The sequence below is a fragment of the Hippichthys cyanospilos genome, chromosome 5, assembly GCF_059441005.1.
Source record: "Hippichthys cyanospilos isolate Australia breed blue-spotted pipefish chromosome 5, RoL_Hcya_1.0, whole genome shotgun sequence".
NCBI lineage: Eukaryota > Metazoa > Chordata > Actinopteri > Syngnathiformes > Syngnathidae > Hippichthys > Hippichthys cyanospilos.
The window spans coordinates 19,532,680-19,551,327 of NC_142373.1; the positions used below are offsets into that span (position 1 = coordinate 19,532,680).

The following is an 18,648-nucleotide window of genomic DNA, read 5'->3' on the forward strand; positions in this document are numbered from 1 at the left end:
CGCCATAGTGAATGTGACAAAGCGGGAGCCACTGGTGAAGACGCTACTTGGAAACGTAAAGCCGTGACGCAGGCAAGAAGAAAATCTCCTGAATGGACAGTGACTTTGATTGTGGCTGGTAAAATATATCGCGTGGACTGACTTCGTGGCCATTATCTTTCAAGTGCTTGTATGTGCACGAAAACCACAATGCGAATCCCCGACATGCAAACAACAAAATTGTTTCTATTTAAAGAAAATTCTACCCCCCCCCCCCTAAATCTTGTAGTCGAAACTTTAGGAAATAAACTAAGCAGTAAAATCCAACTTTGATCTCTGGCTATCATTATTAGTAATCAAATCAATATATTGACTGAATATAATCACTCAACAGAATCAGTCGACTGAAAAAAAATCTGATCAACAAATTAAACGGCACGCGCTTTTAATTTTGATAAATGATTGTTACGCAAAGATGATGTGAATTGACAGGCATCAACTGCGCACATTTTGACTTGAACTTTATGACGATTATTTTATACAAGCTGCCACATTAATCATGGCGGGCGTACTGACGCATTACAGTAACATGCCAATCCACTCAACGTCGTGTTTACGTCTGTAGGGCTGTAGTCTCGGCTACCAGACATAAAGCAGTCTGGGAGCGTCCGACGTCGAAACTGGCGGAAGTTGCCGAAAGTTGCCGAGTACCTACCTCGGTTAACATACGTCAGGTACGGCACAATCTCCAAAGCTTTTCAATTGTTTATACTATGACTTTGATGGTGTTATGATGAAATATTCTTTTATGACTCAAATGGAAATTTTTCATCATAAGTCCCACTTTATAATAAACTGTCTGCAATAACATTCTGATACAGCAAATCATAGAGAATATATAAACGTGTTGAATGCCTTCTCTATCTTGTGTGAAATACATTTTTTCAATGAAAAGTAGATGATGGTGATGAAACATGTTCTGCCAAAATATTAAATGTCTATTCTCAGCAGTTTTTGTTCCACAAACAAATATAAAATGAATCTGGCCACGGCAGATCAGTACATTAGAATACTATCGAAATTTTATTTTCATAGATTCATTCAAAAGGTTATTTTCTTCAATTTCAACACTGTAAAATATTTAATCGTTTCATAATTTTATGATTATTGTTTGCAATATTGCTTGATCCTTCAGTATATATAATTAATATGTGGAATCGCTTTTTCTTCTTTTCAAGATGCAGCGCAGCTCAGCCTAGGATGTGTAGTAAATAGATTATACTATATCATCTGGAAATCTTTGTCGAATTTGAGACAAAATGTGTTTGATCTTTGAAAGCTAGAAGAAAAAAAAGGCAAAACAGCTATATGACTGATGTACTGTGTATTGACTACACTGATGTCACAACAATGTTTTTGCAACAAAGGTATTCAGAGCTTTGCTAGATCTCTCTGTAGACACCCGTGTCAACCTCTCTGTCGCCCTCATGTTTGTGCGTACAAGAGGGAGGTAGAGAGGCACAGAGAAAATGTATACTTATGTTGCCTCCATAGGTCAATGAACCCTGCTGTTGAAATACAAGTCGATGACCTTTGGGACCTTCATATTTTCCATTCTTTCATTTGACTTTGATTTGAATATTAAAGCAAATTTGGGAGATCTCTGTTTTCCCCGACAGGCCGTATACTGTAATATATACTTTGTAGCTTAAACTTTGATGAGTTTAATGGGTGGGTGGATGAATGAATGAATGAATGAATGAATGAATGAATGAATGGATGGATGGATGGATGGATGGATGGATGGATGGATGGATGGATGGATGGATGATACGACTAATGACTGGATGGATGGATTTTCCTATTGAAATAAATGGAAATGAAATTAATTTATTGCAGCCCCTAATACATAGGTATCGAACTCCAGTCCTCAAGTGTGGGTATCCTGCAGGTTTCCGTTTTTTTTTTTTTTTTTCTCCCCAACACACTTGATTTAAATTATTTGCATATTAGAAAGCACCGCAGGAGCTTGAAATGATCCTAATCATTTAAATCAGCTGTGTTTGAGAAAGAATGTTTGAAAACATGCAGGATACCAGCCCTCCAGGACTGGAGTTTGACACATGTGCCCTAATATATTTACAAAATATTTTAGTACAGCACTCCTGACAATGAGCAGAGGCATGTGAAAGAATGACTATCTTAAACACACCTAAAATTATTAACAGGTAGAATTAAGATGAGATACAATAAATAACATTTAATCAGGGGTTTGGATTCTTGCATTATTTTCTAAGTTATTTACTGTCCCTCCTTGTATCAAGAAACTACATTCCAGTCAGTCTAATTCATGAATTCTCCATCTGATGCAGACATGAGAGAGTGATGAGTGAAAGGGAAACTTGAGCACAGCCATGGTTTAATAATGAGGGAGAAAATCTATGATGATAAATGAGTTAATCTTTCAACGACAACGTTGTAAAAGCTTAAAACTGGCCTAAAAACAAGATGAGATGAAGAAGACAGATTGTCAAAATCTGTTTGTCATCATTTGTATTCTCTAACGGAGTGTCATATCGTCAACATTTGTATTCTCTAACTGAGGGTCATAAAATATGCATTTCAAACAACAAAAAACAGTCTAATCAAGCCGTTAATTAACTGATACAACAAGAACACAACAATTGTAAACAACATTCGGTTCCAGCCTATTTGTTGATCAAGCATTTTCTTTTGGATCATTTATGCTCGTGCACAACTCAAAACAACAACTACATCAGTCTGTAGTATGTTCCACAAAACCACAACAGTAAACACCTCCATAAATACTGTAGCTTTGAATACAGCTCCTCCATCAGGTCAGTTAGTGAACAAGATACTCAATATCCTCCAGTTCAGCACGTGTAGTCACATATAGTTTACTAAAACATATTCCAACCTAAAGGGATTTGTGTGTGTGTGTGTGTGTGTGTGTGTGTGTGTGTGTGTGTGCGTGTGTGTAATTTACTTATTTTTTAGCAACTCCATTCAAGCAATGAGCACATTGGATAAAATATTGGGGAAAATAAACATTAAACTAACCAGAACGGGCAATACAAAAAATATATTGATGTCTTTTTCTGGGGTAGGTCCACTGATGCTGGACTCAAGGGGCCAGGTCTACAATTTCATATCCAGTTCATTTTAATGTGTTTATTGTTCCTGAGGTGAGAGGAGTCAAATTCCTCTAAATCAGCGCTTATCAATTAGTTTTTGCAAAGCCTCCATTGAATAGAGAAAACATTTCACCCCCCCTACACACACACACACACACTCGACACCCAAGATCATGATCTATATCAACTGTATAAAGTATACCTAAAATTGTTCCCGATTTAACATTAAGAGAAAAAAAAAATAAATCAGCTTTCAACAAATGTTAATGTTACATTTTTACAGCAAGGGTTTCAAAGTCGTTTTTGGTTGTGGGCTGCATAGAGGAAGGTTTATCCCCAAGTGGGCCAAACCAATAAAGTCATGGTATATATTTATATAATATTAAAACAACAACTTCAGATTGATTTTTTTTAATACTGTCTAAAATAGTACAAACACAACATCACTATTATAACAATACTATTATTAATGAAACATTTTAAGTTTTTTATTTATTAAAAAAAAAGCTAATTTTTATACTTTACATTACAAAATTATTTTACCGGACAGGTTAAACTCATTTGCCGGACAGAATCAGCCTGTAGGCCTTATGTTTGACACCATTGTTTTACAGGGTTTATACATCTTACACGTTAGTCTGAAAAAAAACAAAAAAACAAAATAAAAGCAATGTATGATCAATGTTCCTGAAAAAAAAAACTGATTTTAACTAGAAACATTTTGTTGATAGCATTTTAAAAAAGTTTATAACTCCCACACCGCCCTTGCCAGTGACAGCGCCACTACACCACCTGGTGCGGTGAATATGCAATTACAATTCACACGGCAAAACAAAGGGGATCATACACCCCACATTTAAGGAAGTATATGTGATGACTCGAAATGAAGAATTGGATTCCACATCAAGTTTTTTTTTTTTTTCCTGAATGGCACAATTGAAATAAGAAAATAACTCATATGTCAACGTTTTGATGTGAGGAAACAAGGAATATCTTATGTGGTGGAATGTTTTTTTTTTTTTTTTTTGTAAAATGCAAGACAACAGGTCCCAAATCCCCTTTTCTGAATCATCCTGTAAAATCTTGGCGGCTGTCCTTGTACTCCTACTTTAAAGACTATCTGCCAGATGGTTGCTGCTATGGCAACAGACCCTCGACTCATTGTGGAAATCCGTTCTGTTAGAGTCTTGATTAATATTATATCAGTACAAAAGAATGTCAGGTTTTGGGCCAATGATCCTAGCAGTGAGTCAGATGCTTGGACAGGTTATGAAAATATTTTGATAACGATTATAGGATTAAGGTCCACACATATGTTGAAAGCTCTTTTTTTCATTCTTTGCCTGCAGTCCTGAAATGTAGCTGCACCCTTTGTGAAATTAAACCCTGCCTGGAAGGGGAAACCAATACCTCCTCTTAGTTGGAGCCAAGTTAATTTTCTTTGCGTTGAAAAGGGATGTATGATCCTTTCAACCAGTTAATAAGTGTAGAATGGGCATGCTCTTGAAATGTTCTTTTCTTTTTTAAATGTTGCTGGTCAGTGTACAAGCACACGAACACAATCAAGACATTGCATGGATAAAATATTGTAGAGATTGTGTGTATTGGTTTAATGACTAAATAATATGCAGTGATATCGTTATGATACTTCAAGTGTGTAAAATACTTACTTTTGTTAGTACGCACAAAAAGTTAGGGCTTTGGGGTGAAATTTCAGGGTGAGAGAAATATAAACTTTACAGCTGCACATTAATCAGACCTGCTCTCATATTTGAATTCACATGTCTAATTTGTTCAGTGTTTCAGACTCAATACTTTTTGCACAATTTACGGCTCTATAACAAGGAGCTGAACATTCCAAGGACTGTGCTGCAACCCGCTGAGCACATGACGTTGAAGCGATTTGTTTGAATTACTAGTGTACTGACTGACAGAAGCACTATGCAGGAATGCTTTGAATCCACAAGGTGATGCTAAATCTCTGTTATAGAAATGCTGTAGAAAGGCCAAAAGTGCTGTCGGGGCGTCTCCTGCTATTTGTGACTCAAATAATACAGTGGCTGTGTCGTGACTCATGTGGTTTAGTGTGTCTGCCTCACAGTTGAGGGGTTTTAGGTTTTAATCTCAAATCAGGTCTTACTCTGCGAACGCTCAGTCTAAATCAGCGTGTTTTAATTCTGCTCTCCCTTTTATTACATTTCTATTTCATATTGTAGTGACACTGTAAGGACTTGGCCAGAAGTTGCAAGTGTCCCTTTAAATCAGCAGTATGTACGTTTTTTTCTTTATTCTGGTCTTTGAATTCTTGTAATACAGTCTGTGTTAGTGCACTTCTGTATTCTTCAAATTTATGATTTAGAATTATAGAAGGATTTAAAAGATTTTTTCTTGTAAATAATCCTGGATTTTGGATAGCTGTATTCATTCATTGTAGTATTTTTTATGAGAATGGGTTGAAAATATTACTCGGGAAACAACAGCGTTTCACGTGATTTTTTTTAATATATTTCCGGTTGTTTTAATTTCGAACATCCGGTGAGCGAATGTCTTCCCCAATCGATTGAATATAAAGCCCACCTGCGCTCTCGTCCAACAATTATTACATTAAACCTCGTTCGTCAAAACCCACCCACCTATTTAAAAAAAGAAGGCGACGAGGAAGTAGATATTACTTTAAAAATGTCTGAAAAGGGAGATGTAAATCTCGTTGGAGCTAAACAAAGTAAAGGCGTGTGGCTTGTCAAGGTTTGTTCACTTGTAAATGATCGAAAATAGTAAAACTTCTCTTGTGCACATCCGGAACTATTAATGATTTCGATACTTCATATTAGTGTCAGATGAAATAAAAGTAGCTGACATCTGTGTTTGCCTCAGGTTCCCAAGTATTTAGCTCAACAATGGGACAAGGCAAACGAGAAGGGAGAGGTGGGGAAGATTGCCATCGCAATGTATGTCACAGTTGCGTCTTTGTATTTGCATTGCTTTTTAATTATTTTCATCGTATGTCTTTGCTCAATATTGAGTCTTGTGTGTTTCTTCTTGTCATTTTTTTATTTTAGGAAACAAGGCAAAACTCAGGTGAGGCCTAGCCAATTTGTGCAATATTTTAATCCGTTCATTTTCTACATTTTCTTAACACATTTTAAGGGGGTTATGGCATGGTCTCGTATTTGACTCATGTATGCAGCATTTTGTTATTATTTTGGTCAGGTTTGCTTCAGTCTGAGCGAAGAATTGACAGCTATGGGTGCTGCTGGTGAAAACGATTCACCTCTGCAGGTCCCCAGAGAGCATCCCTTCACCATGAACTCATTGGGTGGACAGACCATGGCTGTTTTCAGCCAGAGTGATAAAGGTCAGATTTGCGATTGAGAAGAAATGTTAAGTGAATGTTACATGAACTCTTAAAAAACACACACGCGCACACAATTATGATACGGTTGTAAATTTAAGAGAAAGCTGCTTGATATATTCAGCTGTGATTTCACTGTACAATCCATGAGACAACTGTGAGGGCATTCTGATTTACATTTGTAGGCTGTTTGCTGGCAGACTTATTGTACCATACTGCTGAGAGATTTGCAGGAATTTGCATAAGAGCATAAAAATAGGTGCAACTATATTGTGAGGTTTTCTGGTTATTTTCACAAATCAAAAAATGTCTCATCTCTTGTCAAATACAATTTTTAATACATGATTTGGAAATGGAAATTCGTATAACCCTATTTTGTTGACAGTTTGGTAGATCATATTCGTAATAAAGAAGCACTTTTTATTGGTTTACTTTTTGAATCTTTAACTGAGTTAACTGTAGCTGATTCATTTCAAAGATAGATTAGACTCAAACGTTATGTTGCTGAATGCTGATGAAAGTATGTGGCATTGTGAAGAACACATGACAACCTGGCAAGAATGCAGCTACCCATGTGAGTGGTTTTTAGGTTATTATTGAATTTTTGGCAGGCTATCGTGCCAGGTAGAAAATAGATCATAATCCTTGCCATGCTTATAACTGTTTTTCTTGAGTACGTTTATTGGCTCGTGACTTTGCAAATCATCAAGTAGAATAAACTAACACATTTCTGTAATGTTCCCATTTAGCAGCTGTGTTGATGGTGAGAAAAAGTTACGAAGACATTTATAAATAAAATTATTTTGCCCTCCGCTCGAGGACACAGCAAGAACAAAAACTCAGGCATAAGACTTGTTTTGCTGAAGAATGAGGTACTCTTCTGTATTTTCACGTGAAAACTGCCACCGTATTTTGAGAGCGAACGTAAATAACTGTATGTGATTGCCCTAATTCCTCTTAACATTTCTACCCAACTGGCTAAACTGCTAAAAATTGAGATGAAGCCTTCAACAGGCAGCACCCTGCGCAAGAAGATTTATGCTTTCACCTCGCTCAAGCACTTTAAATGCACCCACTCTTGCATTGTACATTAATACCACCTACATGCGATAATGGATTGCTGTTCCTGTTTTGCATGTTTTTTTTCAGCACTTAATAATTTTAATGTAGAACGTTGTGGTGATAAATAGATTAGAACACATTACAGTCCATAAACAAAGAAAAAAAAAATCCAACATTGATTTATACAGACCATTTATAATTGTGGACCTGAGTAAATGTGCAAAATGCTATTTCCCAGTGACCACAGGATTGTAAAAATAGAATGAGAAGTAACATTTGGGTTATTTCCCCTGAGATGTAATAACTTTTTGGGTGTTTTCTGGCCACTGTCGAACTACAACATGACTCTGCCGTGTAAGGTGTGCAGTATGTCACTGCTCTCCTTACGTGACAAGTCCCTTCCCACTTAAATAAGCATACACTGTTTTTGGGCTCCTTCTCATTGTTTAAATGATTCTTGCCATCTTTGTCAAAGTGGGTACATTTCCGTATTTTTCGCACTATCAGGTGCCCTTAAAAGCTGTTTCCCAAGTGAAGTTTAAAATCCGGGGTACTTTATACAGTGCATAAACCGCAATTTTTCATTTTTGGGGAACAAAAAATAAAATTACTTAATTCTTCCATTTTTACCTCTGCATTTCAGTTATAAAATAGGCTGGTTGTGAACTAGTTAATAACTTCACATGTAAAAGTAATGGATACAGTAATAGAAAATATTTCATGTCATGTTTTTTGGTGGTGCAAGACTATCATTTCACATAGAATGGCACTACGACGTGGTGCGTAGCACTGTTGAAAAGGTTGTATCATGATGAGTGCATTGACCAGTATTGTGCTTTTGAACTATCATTGAAGATAGCATTTACTGTTAGCTAAAGTAATAACACAACCAATTAAATGTGTTATAAATACTTGATTAGAATTGATCACGTAATTCATTTACAGGTATTTTATCCCAATCCTTATTTTTGAAAATCTTTTCACCCTTCAAAAAATACATAAGTATGAGCTTTGTTAGCTGTCTGTAGCATTTCGTATTGCATGCTAGTTATTATGTCAACAGACTTTGTACAACGAAATTTGACATTTTTATCGCGCCTTCTCTCCCAACTCTGCAACGCGAGCATCCAGCAATGCGATCACACTTTTCCATCGGCCCTTTTTGTTCTATTTTTTTTAAACGCCACTAACGGCAATCTGGCAAGTGCTACATTTTAGCTCACTGTCGCCATGACAGCAACCTGTGGTGGACGCATCCTGCTGACTTTACAATTTAAAGTCTGAAATTGGCTTTGTCAAAGGCACAATGTATTAACATTTTACTGACAAGGGAGCTGAAATTTCACGCAGATGGTGACAACGTGTCAAAATTCAACATGGCATGACCACTGAGTTATCACACTAGCAGGAGTGTGCCACTCCTTGGCGAAAATACTGTGAGTAGGAAGAAAATGACCCAAAAATGGTCAAAATAATGCACAGGGGTTAAAATGGTAAGGCAACGGTTAATGATTTGATAAAAAGCCTGACATTTTTTGTCAACTGCCAATTTGTTTGACTATTTGGGTTTTCAGTGGTTTTGGGACCCCATTGCACACATATGTGTGCATATATATGGCCAGCAAGTGTTGAAATATTCACAGACTAAAATGCTGCCTTTTTACCAAGACGTTACCTGCTGCTTTGTGGACTTTCATACTGAAGTTTTACAGATGACAGTTTCACCCATTTATTTCCAACTCAAACCCAGTTCCTGTTATCAGTCTCTACCCCTCGAAGATTCACCAACCTCTGCTTTTCCAGAATAATCCCCACATTTCACACTGCACTACACCGCCCTTGTGATGTAAGTCTTGTCAGGCAACAATGGCGAAGAGTTGCTAATGGCAACTATTCGATGACTGATAAATGCACTACATGAATGGTGTCTGACTTTGCTTTTGTACTTTTTCTTGCAAATTAAACTTCACTGATTACTTCACTTGCTTATCTTTTATTCTGGCAAGGAGAAGGTATTGATCAAGATGTTGCTAAGCAACAGGCTCGTGTGCCACAGAAATGTGCAGAGAACGGAAAGCCAGCTGTAAAGCAATGCTTTATTACTTAAGGCTGTGACTGTCCTTAGCTGACATAATGGGGCAAAAACCTTGACTTTTTTCCATGTTTTCATCCACTTTTGAAGCTATTTGCTCTGTTGTGCTTACCAGCTATTAAGATATTTTTGTGTGTTCACACTTTGTCATGTGTTTGGAAGAGTTTATCATGATCCACTCGAAGGAAAGTTGAATTTTTTACAGTTTGGTGAAAACTAAACGTTGTTGAAGAAAGCCAAACATCCAGAGAAGTATGGTGGAGATGGAATGAGTTGAATGGTTGTAGTATTCTCTTTTGTCCCATAACAAGCACAGAAGCAGTCTTTTGAAGCTTATAAATCTTATTTTGCCATTACAACAGTGTACGTAAAAGAATCTCAGACACCTCTGAAGACAGACAATCATAAAAGTTTCTCTTGCACTTTAGAATTACACTAAAGCTCTGACCAATGTCCATTAAAATTTTAACTTAGAACAATTAATATGATTTAAACTCTTTGAAATATTGTCATCACATCCTAGGATTTCCCTACTTAAGTGCAGCTAATATATTACTGTTCAGTTGGTGGTGCCAGACTGAATTATGTTTTAATTTGATGAAGCAGTACCTGAATAGCATGAATTATAGTCAAATGGAGACCATTAATCCAAAGCCGGGCGGTTGAGCACTATTACTATCTTGCGGTGCCGCGACGTGACTTGGCTGTTTATATTGGTGTAGTAAGAGTGCTGTGCAATGAAAAAGAAAGTGTGAGTTTGTTTAAAAATACTGAAGTAATCCATCACAGCCAATATTCAGGATTCCATCTTGTTTTAAATTGATCGAAACCTGTATTGACTTACTTCAATATATTTATGTTAAACTCATTTTTTTTTCCATTTTTCAGTGTACTTCACATTGAAAGATAGAAATGTATGAGCATTCTTGCTGTTCCAGTGACTTCCTGCTTTTGGACATCACCAATTATTTTTTTAGGATCTTGCTAGGAAATATTTTATACTGTGCTTTGTTTATTTTTTTAGTATAATTTTTACACTTTACTGCATTGGCAGAGGAAGTTGCTAAGTGTGATGTCAAGCCTCCACAAGTTTTCTCCTTTGCCAGAGTCTGCAGTCTTGTGCAAATCTCATTTCAATGTTTCAAATGATTACAATCCATCTGGAAGATACACCGTTTTCACAATCAGAGCACAGCTCACGATTTTATTTTTGCATGTTCAAACTCTGTTAGGTTCTCACCTTTAGCTCTCGCCAGGGCAAAATTGTGCCTTCTGTTATGATTGTTTTTATATTATTGCATTAAATCTCAGTTAAGATTCATAGTTGAGGTAATAAAAAATACTGATAAATGAATACCCAATGACTGTGTGTGTGTGTGTGTGTGTGTGTATATATATATATATATATATATATACACATACATACATACATACATACATGATGCATTTTCACAAAACCAGGCTTATGTTGGGGAGATTCGATTTAAGTTATTGACGAAAATATAAATTTTTTTACATTGATTTTCCTCTGAGAATTTTGACAAAAACAACCCGAATAAGGTCTCCACTATCATTTTCTTGCAGCCAAAAGGTTGAAATAACAATTGAAGCTTATGAAAAAAGGGATTAGTTGACAGCGTCGCCCATTAAAAGATGAACATGCAAAAACTGAGTTTGAACTCAAAATTTGGGATTTCAACTTGGCAACATTCAAATTGCAATAACTTTTTGATTTTTTTTTTTTCTTTTTTAGTTACTCCCACGTGTTCAATGTAATTTAAAGGGAATTAAGTGTAGAAGTAGAATGTGTCAATCTCAATTTTCATTTTTGGACACATAAGTATGATTTTTTTTTTTTTTAACACGCATCACATTTATATTGCTGTTGCCTCACAGGCATGTGAATGAGGGGACTGAGCTTACTGTTAAGGAGGTACTTTTATTTTTTTGCCATGTTTGTTTTGTCCAAGGTGAACACAGAATTGTGACTCAGCCACAGTTTAAGTGGCCAAATTTAAAATGCATTGTCCTCTACGCACAAAAGCTTTGCCTCCCACTAACTGTGCTCCCACACAGGAGACCTTTTGACATGACAACAACAACAACAAAAAAAAGTTACCAAATGTGTGACGCCGCTGCCTGTCGATTTTGACAGGTTTTGAATTCTCTTTCCTCATGTCAACATTTTCTTTTGGCTCTCTGTGGGATAAAGGTATAAACAGATACATACGATAAAAAAACAAGGCCCATAATGCCATTTCATTAACATGTAAATTGATCTTGGCTAAGGCATTCGCACCCAACTGCAAAAAGGGAGTCAAACCCAATGAAGTTCCTTATAATATAAACCTTTGGCAATGAATAAGCAGTCTTCATTTTAAAATAGAAGCTTGTCTTTCGTGCCCATATGTTTTTGTATGAGTGTGAGAGATGCTTCAGCAGGGGAATCGTTGTGTAGGAGGATTTTACTCAATGGTTAGAAAAACAAACTCGACGTACTCTTGTCATTAATCAGGTTTTCAGACGGGAGAGTTTCTGTCTTCCATTCGCCATTACTTGTCTGAAACACGCCTGATCTGGATTGACAATTCTCCACCCTGTCATGCGCAAACCTCCTCAATGGAGCTATTGAGACTGCAACAGGCTGTATGAATCATTCTGCATACTGTGCTTTGTTCATAGATTCGTTGCAAGACAGCAGCTTTCAGTTAGTCATAGCTCAGGCAAAAGGGTGGGAGACTTTTATTTGCCCATTAATATAAAGACAATTAATGATTGCAAAAGAGTAGGGCACTCACAATTGATTCATTATTGGGTTACCAAGACAAGCAATGGAGCTGTATGTCAAGACAGTGTTTGCATATGCGTTTATTATTCCCAGGTACAGCCATGATATGCCTTTCACTTTGCAATGATTGAACATGACTTTTTGCCACCCTTTTTAGTTGGAAATGATCATAAACTTGTGATATCACGATTTTTGGGGGTCCGTTCCTTGTACCAATTAGTTGAATTGTTGGCTGAAAGTAACTGTGGTAGTTTTAGGCCTATTCCTCATTTTACAAGTTTAGCGGTCTAATGTAAATGCACACCAATGTGCATAAATTGAATAGCTACTTTGCCCATTGTTGACAATGTAGAATAAAACGGACTGTAGTGCGGTTATAGTGCATTGTCACAACTTTAATTGCGTTATTCACGTGTCTGTTTCAAGTTGTCTTGGCAACAGTGAGCTTGCTAGCGGCGATTCTGTGCATTGAAAAGAAATAAAAGAATAGTTATGGGAGGGAAGTATCATTAGCCTTCCATTGATTCAGTTAAGATGTAATGGATGATTGTTGTGTGTCTTTATTGTCATTTTTTCCCCATTTGCAACCATCGACCCAAGGACAGGCATAATGCGGATGTACATCTTGTAACATGCGCAACGGGTGGACATTTTCCGAGTCTCCTGACAATTTGATTCAGTTACCGGTGAATGGATGTGTTTTTTTATCCTTTTACAAGCATGCTGCCTTGTGCTTCTGATCTGAACGTGGAATGTCCTTGGCATCCTCATTTCTTCCTCTTCATTACCTTGCCCCTGCCTCCCCTTAGCCATGGCTTCTGTTTCTGGACCTGTAGGATAAGAATCTGAGGTATGTTAGTCATTTTCCAACTGAGAGAGTCGGTGCATGACTGAGGCCTGATGACAAGGACGGGGGTGTATTTGAGAGGATGATGGAACTGTGAGAATTGTGATTGCCCAGCAACAGGTGAAAAGCCAAAGTTTTTTTTTTTGCCTGACTAGATCATTTACGTATCTGGTTTCTTCGCACTCATTTCATCGAAAGCTGCCTTTTGATGAGGCGTGAATCATGTGACCTTCCAATTACTTACTATACCACTCACTACCTTTAAAAATGCATGAAGCTCAACTGTATTTATAGTGGCTTGCCGCTGAAATCAGAACAGACCAAATCAACCAAGATTATGGAAAATAAATGTCCATGTTTTCACTTAAGATTTAAAGTGATTTATGCAGAGCAAGTCAAGATGTTGGAGGTTGATGTGGCAATTATGGAAAGGCTATTAACTCATCCACTGCCACTGATTGCAATAGATGTCAAAGATCCATTTTTATTTGGGCTGGCAGTGAATATGTGACCTCATTCACTTCCATTGACATATCAGTCAAAAATCCTTCAAAGTGTTGGTTTACGTTGCATATTTTTAATGGTATTTACATTCGTCATGGGACTTTAGGATTAGCTTGTGGTATTATACTTTAGAGATATATTGCTGCTGATAACATGATAAAATAGCATGTGACCAGTCTCGAGACTTACTGTATAACAAATTATCTCCGTAATAATACTACACTTCGGCATCCTATATTGTAAAAGAAGGGCCTACTCAAATTATGTGTAATGGTGCAATTTGCCATGTATATATTCAAATCGCAATGCTCGACTTAGTACATGGGGTAATTGTATGCCGTTTTCCTGTTAATAGTACACTATGGTGACATGCAGTCAGATGAAAATTGCTTCTCCTTGAGGCAAGAGGATGATTGGCCCATTTTCTGGATCACAGATCTTCTCTCCCCAAGGACTGCTAACTGGTTGAGTTGGACTATTATGGCAGCAAGGCAGTGTGGCTTTAAAGTGTCTTTTTAAGAGCAGTTAGCGTGTTCTGCAAGTTCAAAGTAAAGTAGTCTTGCGTACACAGACACTTAATACCACAATTTTCACACTATAAGTCATACTGCATTATAAGGCTCATAGAATGGAAGCTACTGTAGTGGCTGGGATTGTGTTACCCATCCACTCAATGGCGCTGCGCTAATGGGATTGTCAACAAAATAATCAGATAAGTCAGTCAAACATTTAAATCAGAATTTAAGAAAACCCTTTATCAGTTAATCAGTTTACTTGTTAAATTTGCAAAATAGTGTCTCTGGCTCACTAAAAAGAGAATAGTGTCTCTATCTTCACTACGACTACGCTGAATGTCTACTTGTGCAGTTTATTGCCGTGGACCAGCCCAGACCTCGAACAGTATGCCGTTTGTGCCAATGTTGTTTAGATTTGGATCGAGTGTTTGCACAACCTTTGAAATGTGTGTTGGATTAAACCACAATTCAGAATGTCACGATAGCTTCTTTTCAGTTGCTCTGCTGAAATTTTTTTTGTGCGTTTGCCAATTTCATGCAGCCTCTATGTTGTATTGTTTTTGTGATTTAATAAGTGAAAAACACAGTGATATAACCACACCCGATACAAAAACTCCCACTTGCCACTGAGTGTTTCAGTATTATTTTATTCATAAAATATTCACATGGTCATGATTGATGCACTGACTACACAGAGGCTCACAGCACCAACACAAAATTTATTGAGTGCACAGATGTCTCATGCTCGAGTCAAAGCCCTTACAACAGTCACAGTTGCTTGCGATAAACTCAGCTTAATGCAATGAAAAGAGAAACAGATGCTGGTTCTGATCCGGACGTCAAACTGTTTGTGCATAACGAGCTAGTAAGCCAAGTACACACATTGTTATTGTAACACACGCACACACTGGTAAAAGCTGAACGGTGCGCGTCACGGTTGGTTTTGAGCGCTGCAGCTATCGCAAAAGCAGTAAACCACCGGTATTGAGGATCTCTCAGTCAATGTTGAAAGGGGGTCACTGTGCTGTGTTCACTGCGCTTGCGAGGACTCATTCAGTACTCTTCAAATATAGTCGGTCAAATTAGCCTCGAGCCATGAAATGCAATAAGACTGGCAGTACAGAGATTGACTCCAAAATTTCTGCACATAATGGCACTCAAATTATTCCGGGCAGACGAAATACTTTGTGAGGCATGATGTGCAAATGAATTTGAATATACAGTCTAAACATCTCGTGAAAGCGCACTTTTCTTATTCGTTTGTTTTTCCACTAATAACGATTCACTGCTCAACACGTTACAAGACCTTTGAAGCCAAAATCAAATGTTGGAGGAGTGGATATGGAATCAGGCACTGCTTTACTTTGTCTTCAGCTCTGCGTCACGCCTTTTCCTTCGATCTCCCTATCGGCTTATTTGACAAAATGCAGAGCCTCCGCTGCCACGACGGAGCCTTTGCTACTGTCCAGACTGGTGACCAGCCTGAAGCCCGATTTCAAGGCTAGCATCACGGTCTCGAGTTTCAGGCAGTCAAGCGTGCACAAGAATGTGCTGTCCTCCTTCAGCACCAGCCGAGAGCCCGGCTCGGATTTGATGAAATGTCTAAACTGGATCACGTTGGACGACACCTCAAATTCTTCGGGGAAGCCGTCCAGGCGGCTCTTGGAGATCTGCACCAGCCGGCCTTTGACCTTGTCGATGAAGGTGGGGTCACTGCAGTAGACCTTGAGGCCCTGTGACCTCTCGTGGCTATCGGTCACCTCCAAAAAGGCGGGCTCCCGCTGGGCGGCCCTGTGACTTTCCCACTCGGCCACGGCTTCCACGAGTTCGACCAGACGGTAAAAATCGGCCTCTCTTCTGAGGAGCCCCGCCTCCCGGAAGTCGTCAGGTAGCTGGAGCTCTCCGGTTCGCAGGTAGTTGAGCACATGCCGGAAGACTGGACCGTCTCTGTCGATGAAAGGGTTCCCCATGGAATCCATGTGCTGGACGGGTTTCTTACCGTTGGCCAACTCTTCTAGAAAGGTACCCTGGTGCTTGGCCAGGGTGCTCCGGTGAGCCGTGTAGAGGAAGCCACCGACGTTGATGGTGATAGTGCCTGACGTGGGCTTCTTGAAGCTCTTGCTGGGCTGCAGCAGGTCTGGGTTGATGTGTCTCAGTTCACTTTCCATTCTTCTGAGATTCCATTCCATTCTCAGGTACCCTCTCCGGCTTTGACCCAGACTCCTCAGAGCTGGCGTGTATGCATGTGTGCCAGCAGCACCAGTTACTAACTTACTTGTCTTCTTTTTCTTTTGGGATGGGAGAATGAGGCCCTGATGCGATAAACCTGTCTTTGGCGTGTCGTGATTGCGAGGAGGTTTTGAAGTGCGCAATCGTACCTGGCTGAGTCCCGTCGGGCAGGCGAGCTCCTGTGGACTGATCGCTGAAAAGGGAAAGGATCTCGATACATGTCTCCCTCCCTCTCCCGCTCTCTCTCTCCCTCCCTTGCTGTCTCCCTCCCCATGAGTGGGTGGGCAGACAGCATCGCATTCAATGAGGGTGAAAAAGAGTATGGGAGTAAATAGCAGAGGGCTATGAAATCCACAGCCTTTTTTTTTTAAATTCCCTCAAGGTACAAAACGAAGCATTGGCAATTAGCGCTTTCACACCCTTTCACCAAATGAAATGAGGAGTCTGTAAGGGCTTACAGACTTGTTTTTGCTTTGCTTGTGTTATGGTAGTTTTTTTTCACTGCTAATTGCAAAGTGACAAAGGCATTTTATGGTAATATGCATTTTCTCTCTTGCACTGGATAATGCAAGGCTTCTTTTCTTTGGCAGCGCGTCGTGCTTTTGTGTGCGTGTGCATGTTTGTATTTGTTGGCTGCATGGTGGATGTCTCGAGTAAAATACATTTGTATTGAGGTCCATTTACAATGAGGTTCAAAAAAATGTACCAGTTTATTAGTGTACATTGTCAGTGTAAGACCCACTAACCACAGGAACACCTTCAAAATAAACTTTAGTATACTAAATAATATATGGACATAAATGGCTTGGTATGTTTTTATTTTGAAGATGTTCATGGAAGCAAGTTTTGGTAGTAGCTTGAATAGTCTTTCTATTGCAACTTTTGCACCCAACTGACAGAAACAACAAAATGTTGTTCTGAAGATCGTGATGAAAATAGGATTTCATTTTAGCTTCAGTTATAGCATCAATTAGCTTCTAGTTAGCAGCACTCTAGTGCTCTATGATGGCTGTTGTGATAGACGTAAATAACTGCACACTTTGATTAGGTCAGCCTGACACTGTTGCCGTTCCTACTGATCACATTTTGAAACTCAAATGTCCTTTTTCAACCAGCAAATTTTTCTCACTGACAAATTCATGAGCAGAGATTTGGAGGAGTAGGAAAGTAGTGTAAATTATTTCAAAATAAATCATACTTTCCTAAATCACAAAGGATATCAATGAAATTAATATCCTTTGAGATCAATGAATTTTGATTTGACAAAAGGCCTAAAGAATGCAATGGCTAAAAAAAATAGTCAGTTGTCCCGTCTTGGTGTTAGTGTGCTGATGTTGTATAGTAAACATTTAAATACAATGACAAAATATGATTGTGATGAAGTGCTGCATGTCTATTGTAGACGTCTAAGTGTGTGTGGGTTTGCTCGTGTCTGATGGCTATCCAATCATAAGCAATTAGAGAAGTCATCATCAACCACATTCAAACAGGATTACAAACAAGCCAAATGTAGCAGGGTGGACTGTGCTTAGTTAGACTTGCTTTTTACCTCCTTTTCATTAAGATGGCCTGCAGAGGATGCTCATTATTTGAGAAAAAAAAGTCAGGCTCTGTTTTGCACAGCTGTTGGAGCTGAATGAATTAAATCTTTAAAAAAAAAAAAAAAGGGTGCTCCTTTCCTCTTTAAGGTTCTGAATAATTCATTAAGGAGTAAGAGCTCGTGGTGAAACATGGAGTCACTGACTGCTGTGAAGCTGGCATGGCAACCACTTAAAATAGGGTCCTCTTTGAGCTCAGAGTGTCGTCCTTATTCATTGCGTAAGTGTTTCTTTTGCAGAGTCAAGATCATTTAAAAGACCCAATTTACCAGGTGTTAGCAAGGTAAATTTGAATTTTAAAGAAACTCTTCAAAAACATTGTTGTTTTTGTCTTCACCCAGCAATGCTGCACTTAGGTATGTCATAGTCAGTATAGTCCACAATCCTGCTTGTTTTTGAGTTTCAATTGTGATAAGTGGCTTTTGTTGTTTAGTTTTTTTGTTTATTTTTACCTTGTCAAAATGCTAATCATGCTAAGCTGCACATACTGTAATGTTAAAATGATGTGCGTGATAATGAAAGGAATC

General features: G+C 38.3%; 2 protein-coding genes across 6 annotated transcripts in view; one reads left to right on the top strand and one right to left on the bottom strand.

Annotated features, from left to right (window-relative positions):
- LOC148423907 (general transcription factor IIF subunit 2-like) overlaps positions 1–18,648 on the top strand; it is a 29,506-nt gene that overhangs the window by 540 nt on the left and 10,318 nt on the right. Inside the window, exons 1-4 of one of the 5 annotated variants that reach the window (XM_088414216.1) lie at positions 5,275–5,401; positions 6,009–6,082; positions 6,194–6,212; positions 6,345–6,489. In XM_088414216.1, the coding sequence (XP_088270342.1) occupies positions 6,081–6,082; positions 6,194–6,212; positions 6,345–6,489 (166 nt within the window). In that variant the 5' untranslated portion in view covers positions 5,275–5,401; positions 6,009–6,080. Of the gene's footprint in view, positions 1–611; positions 714–5,274; positions 5,402–5,647; positions 5,880–6,008; positions 6,083–6,193; positions 6,213–6,344; positions 6,490–18,648 lie in introns of those variants that run through there. The other 4 variants (XM_088414213.1, XM_088414215.1, XM_088414217.1 and 1 more) reach the window with 4 other exon arrangements.
- Positions 14,926–16,730, bottom strand: kctd4 (potassium channel tetramerization domain containing 4). The gene has a single exon (XM_088414219.1). The coding sequence runs from the start codon at positions 16,481–16,483 to the stop codon at positions 15,707–15,709; it is 777 nt and encodes a 258-aa protein (XP_088270345.1). The 5' UTR covers positions 16,484–16,730; the 3' UTR covers positions 14,926–15,706.

Bases quoted from the DNA above. Each gene is read 5' to 3' on its own strand.
- kctd4 (XM_088414219.1), bottom strand. From the start codon at position 16,483: ATGGAATGGAATCTCAGAAGAATGGAAAGTGAACTGAGACACATCAAC.